The sequence below is a fragment of the Megalops cyprinoides genome, chromosome 18 (assembly GCF_013368585.1).
Source record: "Megalops cyprinoides isolate fMegCyp1 chromosome 18, fMegCyp1.pri, whole genome shotgun sequence".
Taxonomy (NCBI): Eukaryota; Metazoa; Chordata; class Actinopteri; order Elopiformes; family Megalopidae; genus Megalops; species Megalops cyprinoides.
Window position 1 is genome coordinate 1,625,297 of NC_050600.1, and position 9,915 is coordinate 1,635,211.

General features: G+C 44.3%; 1 protein-coding gene across 1 annotated transcript; it reads left to right on the top strand.

Annotated features, from left to right (window-relative positions):
* The first annotated feature begins 872 nt into the window (after nucleotides 1-872).
* smim20 (small integral membrane protein 20) lies at nucleotides 873-3,180 on the top strand. Its single transcript, XM_036551625.1, has 3 exons — nucleotides 873-1,015; nucleotides 1,419-1,475; nucleotides 2,573-3,180. Exons 1-3 carry the CDS (start codon nucleotides 907-909, stop codon nucleotides 2,608-2,610), a joined length of 204 nt encoding a protein of 67 aa, XP_036407518.1. The 5' UTR covers nucleotides 873-906; the 3' UTR covers nucleotides 2,611-3,180.
* Nucleotides 3,181-9,915: the final 6,735 nt, after the last annotated feature.

The window sequence follows — 9,915 nt, forward strand, 5'->3', positions numbered from 1 at the left end:
TGCCTCAGTAAATATCCATGGGTAACATGTTAAAAAAAACTAAGTGTAACTGTCGCTCTGGATACAAGTGCCTGCTAAGTGCCAATAATGTAATGTAATTAAGCCATGACAATATTTCAATATTTCTGAATGTACAGACATTTGAAAACTCAGCCTCATTAACTGCTGGTGTGTCAAAGCAATAGACGACCTGTGAGGCTGAAATACTGGGAAGTTCTATCACCTAGAACTCTGAAGATGTTCCATCCTTATGTGCGGTGAGTGTTCGGGTACAAAATGCCTGTCAAACATTCCCCAAGGAAGGGTTTGTAATACTCAAACATCCAATCTGACTATTAGTGACAACTATTTGTGAATGGTGAATTTAAAATCATTTTTTTCACAAATCAGTCTCAACAAAATCAGTAAGGTTCCAGCAGCATCTCTACTCAGCCATGTCACATTTATTGGAAGGAGACGAAGAGGAGCAAGAACGATTAAGAGTTAATTCGTTCATACCTTCATTCACTCATTCATTCAGAGAGCAGGGAGTCATTAAATAAGGCTCAGGAAACCCCTATGTGACCCCAGGACGTGAAGGCATAAACATCAATTAGGGAAAACAAGTTGGAGGCATTCAAACTAACCATTAAGGTGCTTTGTCCTAAACTCATCTGCCATTGAAATAAACAGCACCGACATTCAGCAAAAATCGTTTTAAGAAACTGATACTCGGACCCATTATCCCTGGTTGGCCAACACCGTGGAACAGGCAGGGTTGCCCGAATGGTACAGCTGTTTCCCATATTCACCACTAGAGGGAGACCTTGCAGCTGCATTCGTACCACGTGTCTGTGACCTCTGCGCAGGAAGCAGTCGCTGTGCGTAATTGCTGGCTGTCCTTGCGTGTGTGTCTGCATAACAAACATGGCCCGGAATACGAGGATCGCGCTCATATTCGGAGGCTTTGTAACAGCGGTCGCAGCCGCTTTCTATCCGATATTTTTTCATCCACTCACACACGTAAATGAGTACAGTAAGTAGACACCAAGTATGTCAGCTGTGTTATTTTTGCATATTATTTTCAACTGTGAGCTAACTAGTCAGTGGGCGTGCTGTGCCGTTTCTGGGTCCTACTGTGATCAGGGTCATTCTGAGCTGTCAAACCGACTCAGAAAGCCGGATACGTTTGTGACATGAAATGATTTTAACTGTGGTCAGTGAACTTTTAACTTGGTTAGTGAGCTTTCTGTGTCGTCTGGTGGCCAGACTGTTACCTTGCCTAGCGAGTGTTCAGGTGCATTTAGTTGAACACTAGCTTTCAACACCTGCACTAGACTACCTGTGTTAGGGGGAACTCCATTGTCAGTTACTGGCTTAGGTGCGAGTCCCATTTTGTTGGAAACTCATTCAGACAAAAGGCCATTTCTTTTCACTAGAACAAGTCCAGAGAGAAAACCGAGCTGGAATTAACCAAGCAGACGTTCAGCCCGTAGGTAAGTGTTCAAATCGGTTGAATGATCACAGCCCGGAACTGGTACTGAGTGGTAATCATTAAATACCAGCCAGCGAACTGCGTCTGTGCTCGGGAGTTACCTGCTAAATACATCTCAGTATTTGACTGTACAAAGTTTGCGATCTGGGCGTGGAAATGGGAGATTCAGGTGAACTTTGCAGAAAAATGAATGCCACTTTGTCCTGTCTTGTGAAGTTGCGTAGCCCCTAATATGGCAGTCATTCAGAGTGGCATGGTCGCTATCTCACGTTTAGCCTTTTCCTTATAATGGACGTCAATGGAGCGAAAACGCGTAACGTCCCTTAACTTAGGTTAACTTAACAACCATTTTCCTTTGATTTCTGTTTTGATTTTTTGAGAGGAGATTGTGTTTATGACAAAAGATGTGTGAGAGAAATTTCGTCTTCTTTGATCGTACTTTTGGTGTACTAAGCCAGGTAGTTTTTTCCTTTGCCTATAATGGGCGGCAATGTAGAGGGCAGCGCTTAACGTAACGTAGGCCTATCTACCGTATTCCTTGGATTTCAGTTTTGCTTTTTTGATAGGAGATAGTGTTTATGACATGTGAGATATCAGACAAATTTTGTGATGATTGGACGCTATTTTGGAACATTAAGCCACGGTAAGCCTGTTCCTTATAATGGGCGTCAGTGGAGAGGAAAACGCTTAATGTAAGATAACGTCCATACTCATAGGATTTCGGTTTTGATTTTTTTTACAGGTGGAAGTGTTTATGACAAGAGATGTCCGAGAGAAATTTGGTGATCATTGGACGCTGTTTTGGAACATTAAGCCATGTTAACGTTAAGCGTTTTAGAATGCCCCCAATGTGGTTTTTTTTGCTGTCTGTGTGGTGGGAAAGGAACTATAAGCCTATACATAAATGTGTTATTTTTGTCTTCTCATAAAGGTATCACTCTGGGGTGAACCTGCCACTGAGATTTTCCCACCAGTAGGATAGAGGCAGTGTTCATTTGGGAGCTTTATGTTATATAACTCTGTTTGTGCCGAGTGTTGTGGGTTAATCAGTCCCGGGCTCTGCAGCTAAAACGGTGTTTTCGTGTGAACTCCTTCCAGGGGTGAAGATATGGTCAGATCCCTTCAAAACAAAGTGAGGCCGAGGATAATAAGAGAGAACTGCGCTACGCTGTGCTGTGGGGAGGAGGAGGAGGCAGTAACCAAAACAGCCCCGCAGCTCAGAACGATGTGGACTTTCTGAGAGTGCAGTCGAGTTCAAGAGATGCTGATGGGAAATGAAGTCCGGAGCTGCTGAAAAGTAACCAAAAACCTCCGGCTCTGGACTACATTTCCCATCGGCAAAGTTGCAAAAATATTGCACAGTGTTTCTCCTGCTGATCCCACCGCGTGTGCATGCATGTGTGTGAGTATAGGTATGAGTGAGTGTGTGAGTGTGGTTTGGGTGTGTGAGTGGTGTTTTCATTGTGTTGTTCAGCCAGAAATACTTGTATTTCCAGCACTACTCCTGTTGGAGATCAGAGAACATAAAGTAACATTGAATTAAGCCCTTTTTACAAGCATTCTGCGTCATTGTTCAGTTCTAGACATTTCTTCATATTGAGAGTTGGCATATCTCAGATGGCCCATTTCAGGCACAGTACAGCCTTCTGTGTCTGTGAGTTCACTGAAGCCCTGGTGGGAATGCACTCTGTAATGATACGTGAAAATCCCACGGTGTTGGACATGGAGATTGTGCTGAATGAGCAGCTCTGGGTCTCACTCTGATAAGAGGCCGTGTGACTCAGGAGACTATGAAGATGCCTGGATCATGTGGACAGCGCTGGCCTCATCACTCAGGCAACTTCATCCCTCGTGTTTAGTAAGATCACGGTGATGCCGTGTGCCCCACCTCTCCTGAGGATTACTCTCTGTGAAGTGCTGTATTAATTGCCACAAAATAATCTCTAATGAATCAAAAATAAATTGAAGACATCTTTGTACAATAAGTGTTGCCATCCATGTTTGTTCATTATTGTGTTACTCTTGTTTTAATGTAAGACGGTATTAATAGTATGTCCAAGTGTTCTGGTTCTGTTCTAGTGGGTTTTACCCCTCAGTCAGTAAACATATTGTCATTAAGCGAAAGATATGAGTTTGTTAGGTCGGTCTGACCAAATTTAAGCAGCGAAACTCACACATACACACATATCCTGTGTATCAAGTTATATACTAAAGACCAAAGCAAAACCACTGGAAATTTGAAAAGACAAAGGAGGTGTATCTGAGCATTTTAAATAATTGAGCATATTTTTGAGGTATATATTTACACATTCTATCATATTTTCACAGAGCTGCAGACTGTCCCACCTTGTGTTATCACCTTGGTGGTTGTTTATTTGCATGGCTCTTCGCATAAGTTCCTGGCTAAAACATTAATCATTGAACTCGAGGTGGAGTGTTAGTTATGACATCTTCAGCCACAAGAGGGCAATATAGGACTTGCATTGGTCCTTCGACATTTGAATGAGGTTAGCTAAAACCCCAAAATTATGGGTTATTTTTTCTTTCCTCCTCCTTCATTGTACTCCTTTGAGTTTCTGTGTGTGTGTGTGACATCTGAAACTCAGTGCATTAAATTTCATATATTTAACATGAAATGCATAGAAGAGGCTCTTTCATTTTTTACCTTATCTGCTCTTATTTTCTCTTGCTTGTGCCGTGATAAATTAAAAAAAAAACCTCTTAATGCTGTGTACTCAGTCTTTGAATGTCAGTCGGTTTAAAAGAAAGTAAAAGACGCCTGTGATCTGCGGTCCGTGCTGACGGGGAGTGTTTTTCCTGCGCGACTTCCCGTGTCGCTCCCGGGCCGTCGGCAACGGTGTCCGTGGAAACGGGGCCCGGGGAGGGCTCGCCGAGCCCCCCGGAGAACCCCCGCATATCCAGCGTCTTACATCATACCTCAGCAACCCCGCTGCCGAGGACAGCGAGACACTCGGCAGAACCTGCCAGTGACCCTCCGGCCCGAGCCAAGATCACACACCCCCACAATCAGCATTGTTTATGGGATGTTGTTATTGTTGGTTACGGCTCAAAATCACTGAGGAGCTTAACGGACTTCCAAAGTAAAGAGCGGGGGCGAGCGGGGTGCGGGGGGGGGTGGGTGCAATGGAATTCTTTTCATACTCAAGTTTCTTTCCAAATTAAACAAGAAAGAATCTGGACCGTCCGTGAAGTCAGGAATTCATCGCCGTGACGAGGAGAGAGTCGCTCGTAGGGACGCGGGTAGCGGTCGGCAGTGGCTGCTCTGTACCGTAACGTCCCTGCGGCGCACGGAGACTTCGGCAAACTTGGCAGTAATGCAGTCCAGTTTGCGGCTGATCCATGCCGAAAGTATGTAGTGTGTTAGTGCGTAGTTTATACACACATATATGATTTTCACCAATTATACATGTCGATGGCAAGGCCGGTACATCTAACTCTACCCAGACATTCAAACAGACGCAATCGTAAAGCACGTTAGAATGGTAAGATAAATAATACAGCCGATTCTTTAACAAAAGGTCATGAAAGCTAGCTACCAGTAGCTCAGTAAGAACACATCACGACGCCACTGTAACTTGTATCGTCTGCTGAAATGGTGCTAGCAGGCAGATGACGTTCTTTATGCAGTTTTTGTTACAACAGATTGTTTGCCCTCCAACTGGCTCTGTCTTTCTCAGAGTTATGTAATAACATTTAGTAGTTAAATGTTGTTTGTCAAATTCAGCAAATAACCCAGAAAACAATGGCATATTGCAATGTAATATCCTCCATCAGCCTGGAAAATCTGGAGCCGAAACTCCAAGGTGCTCAGGAGCAACAGCAGTGTCTGTTTATGGCTGACAGTGCTTGTGTATTGAATGCACCGAGAGAATTATGGTGTTGGCATATGTATAATGTATACATACAATTAATGTGGATGGAATCTAGTATAGTTCAGATAAAAAAAAAAAGAATAATATCTGCAAGAGAAAAATTAATAGTTGTATATGACTTTCTCCAGTAATTTTTTTGGTGCGTGGTAACCTTTGTGCTGGTAGTCACTCTGGATAAGAGTGTCTGCTAAATGAATGTAATGTAATTTAATGTAATGTAGTGTAATGTAATGTTGTGTAACCTGAAATTGTATGATTGGCTGGAACGCATCACATGGCAAAACCAGAGTAAATGGAGGAGATTGCACGTCGTGGGCAAAGTGAGCAAGTGCTGCTGTGATCCCCACTGCTCCGATACAGAGGTCTTATCAGTGTTAGGGGCTACTGCAGACGGTCTAAGCCATGCGTTCCTTTAACAGGCAGGGTCAGCGGCGTGTTTCAGCAGTGTGTGTGTCAACAGCCCCATTCATCAGATGACAATGGTATTCAGCGGGTTTCAGGGATGTTCCGAGCCAAGGATTGAGACATTCTTAAGTGCGCCTCTGATACACCAGAGGCCCGGTCTGATTGCTCTGGGAACCGAGGCCGGCGGACAAGCCAAGAGGATTGAGAAACTGCAGGACTAATTTGAGAGCAGCAAAGGAACAGTGAAAAAAAAAAACTGCAACCGCTAACAAGAAGGCGATCGTGTTTGTGGACGGACGGACGGAGAGACCGCTGGATAGATAAACCATGGCATTGCTCGCAGCGATGACGCCACTCTGAAAGACTGCTTTCAGGAGACGCGGGGTGAGCATTAGAGTCGGGAAAAGCAGAGAAGGCATGTCACTCGTACTTTTATTTAGGAGCTTTTTCTGGCTGCGTTCATCCTTGTGTCCTCTGGTAGATGTGGAGAAAAAGCACAGTAGACACTGGAACTAGCAGATCAAGTCTAAACTAGTACCATACAAACTCACACCATGACATTATGCACAGTTGTCACTTTAAAGTGAAAAAAGGTCAACTGTCAGCGTGTCCCCATGTATTTTATTAGACAGTAGTGCAGTTCATGTTTAACTCCAAATTTGAATTTGGACATTGCGTCTACTATTACATGCTTAGAGTCTCTCTCACACACACACACACATTATATTTTGTCACTTACACTCTCACCCAGAGCAACTTACAAAGCAAGAGTGTGACAATACATCAGGTGAATTAATAGACTCGATTTTACATTCAGAGCACAACAAACCACATCCGAACTCTTGCACACACACAGGCGTTCACTTGTAGACAGAGTCTCTTACACAACGCATGTTCACCAGTACACACGTGCGCACACACACACACACACACACAGCGTTGTCAGAGAGGGTTTAATTTCCTGATGTTGAGCATGGCCAACTCTTCCCCTGAAAGTCCTTGTGGCTGGGCCGGCATTCCTGGGTTGCCATTGTAGAGGCTGGGGAAACAGATAGCGTAAGTATTTAGCAATGTGCGGAAATCGGGCAGGAGAGAGGAGGCAGATGGCGGCCGTCCCGACAGCGTGGGGAGAGCAGGAGCAGGCTACACGCGCTTCCGCGTCTCGCAGAGCGAAAACAACCACCGGAGCATCTCTGAGGAGGGAGGAACACGGGTTCGACCAACCAGAGCGGGGCCTCTGACCGCTGCAGAACATACACACACACACACACACGTCAGGGTAACAACGGGATGGTCAGACCTCATGAAACCCCAGCATGGACGGAGCTGCTGGGTATTCTCAGTGACTCGCTCATGTGAACCAATCGTTGTATTTTGTGGACAGGGCAAAGTCTTCTGATTGGTCCATATTAATAAGTGATTGACAGTGTGTTAGCCCCACCCATTGTGGGGTTAGTGAAGCCTCACTGGAGACCCATCCACTGACGCTGGCTGCAGCAATAGCCTCCTCCTGCTCCTGGGTTCCCACAGAGCACACTGGCTTCCACTCTGCTGAGCTCCATCATGCCATTACCAAGCTGCGCTAACTTGCTAAATTAATTGTCATTAGAGCAATTTAACAAGAAATTACACTTAAGGGTCTCAGCTGCTGCAAAATTTGATCAGATTTTCACGAAAATAAGAGTGAAGACGGACTTTTGGTCTTTATTAGCAGAGAAATTGTTTATTTTATGGAAATCTGGGAGCAGACAGGTAACTGTCAAGAAATGTCAAATTGATCAAATGATTACTGAAGTAGCAGCACCTCTGGACCAGAACTGTGAAACATTGCTTTACAGGGTAAAGCAGGACACCAAAGCCGGAACCACGGGCTGCCAGGCAGGACCAGATTGAAACCTGAACCCGACTTTGTTTTGGAAACCAGTCTATTGTCTATTGCAGGGTACACACACACTCACACACAAACAGGACAGTTCAGAGATGCCAGTTAATCCAGACAGCATGTCTTTGGAAAGAAACCACAGTGACAGCACTAAACCCACATGGGCACGAGGGAGACATGGAACTCCTCACTCACATGAAGTCAGATTTTAACCCTGGGTAAGTCCTCTAGCTGTGTGATGCTGTTGTGCTGGGGTCAGAGCAAGGCTCCATGACCACCAGGACTCCGACTCCAAACGCCGGCGTCCAGACTCCAAACGCCAGGACCCAGACTCCAAACGCCAGGACCCAGACTCCAAACGCCAGGACTCCGACTCCAAACACCAGGATAACCACATTCTTCCACGTGAGGCTGAAATTCATTCTTATAGAAAATTCAGACTTGTGTTTTTTTTCCTTTCTGTTCATTAGTAACTAAAATTAAAGCAGATCATACATCGTGAAATGAATTAAATAACACCATGCTTACCCTCATGCTCCATCTCCAGGCTCCGCTCAGCTATGTGAAGCTTACCTCTCTGAGAGAATGTTTTCAGTGTATGTCCAATTTGCCTTCCTTTAAAATTCAACTTACTGGTTATCTTGGTAATAACCCATTGTGCTCCATCACAGGATGAATTTGAATATAAATTTGATTCCTTCTCCATCCAGCATTTGAAATATGGACAGAATTGGTGGGGGCTCAGAGAGTCACATCCTGGCATCTTGCAAGGTCAGTAAAGGTCAGAAAAGCTCCACTACTGTGGGCCAGCAAAGTAACGGGTAAGATAATTTTTTGTTTCTGTGCCTGTGAGGCTGTGGGCCACTAGAGGGAACCACTCCCTCCTGAGACAGCAAACAAGCAAACACTCCGTTAATGTGATGGGGACACTGTGTGGCAGGAGGTGCTTATGAGAAGAACTTTGTTAGCTTCTGTACCACCCAAAATCATGGAACTGTTTCCAAACTTAGCCAATCATTGTCTGGCAGCTCTTCCCAACTTCACTCTGTCTCTTCCAGACACCATGATTTAATATGTAGGAGTTCCAGATTAATATGCCTGGATGGGTCAATAATTATATCGTCAGAGCAAATTAATGAGCTAAGAATGTCAGTCAAGCTGACGCAAAGATTTACAGCTATTTTGCCCTCTTAAATATATACATGATAACCTCTGTCACCATCATACATTTCATCGTCCCCAGATTGAGAGCAGCCAGACCGTTTGCAAGCAGAGGTGCCATGCATTCATTTGGTTAAAAAAACAGCCAGAAAAGGCATCTGATTTATTAGCGATATTAATGGTTGACACTCTCAGTCTCAGAATAATGCCATATATCAAAGTGGTATTCCACATTAAGCTCTGTGGAAATCTCTTTAATGTTTTTTATAAGTTCTGCTGATTTTTATTTGTATTTCCTGGCAGGTCGTGCTCTCGTTCCTCAAGTGCAACCGTGAAATAAAAGACAGAGCGCCGGCCCCACAGCACCACGGACACGCCACACGCCACACGCTACACGCTCCCCGCCCGCCAATGACAGAGTCATGCGTGTGGAAACGCTGCGATGAAAAACTGCGAAAACGTAAATGATGCATTCAGTGATATTTTTCTAAAAATATTTACTCTTTCACATACTGTCGATATTTTCTGTGATGAACTATCCGTTCTGTGCATCTGTGAGGTGCCTGTTAGTGGATGTTTTCGTAGAGGGAAATATTGAGATATTTTTCTGGAATTTTCAGAGGAGATGACGAAATACAGTGGTAAACTGCTTACAAATATTTATAAAAGCAGTCATTTGTGATGAACTTGAGGTTATGATTACAGGCCTGCTGGGCCTGTATAGCCAGCCTCAGTTATGAAGGGACTGGTATGAATTATAATGCTAATCTTTGTATTTAAGATCCACAGATCTGCGATCATGGAGTAGCTGAGAGTATAAAACTGTGGGGTGAATGTTGTAAGGACCAGAGTAAATTAAATAAGCATATTTCTATTGTCCAAACCCCCCCCCCAGTTCTGTGCTCTAATTTCAGTCTTTTGTAGGTTTTCATTAGTGTGCTATAGATGACAACAGGATATATATTACTTGGCAGGGCTGGTGAGTTTTGTGAAAGTAATGGAACTTGGAGCTAGCAATGGAACAGTCCTCCTGCCCTGGTCTCTCGGGGGAGAGATCCGTCATTATTAAGCCCGTGGATGTGGGCCACGCTTTTTCGGGT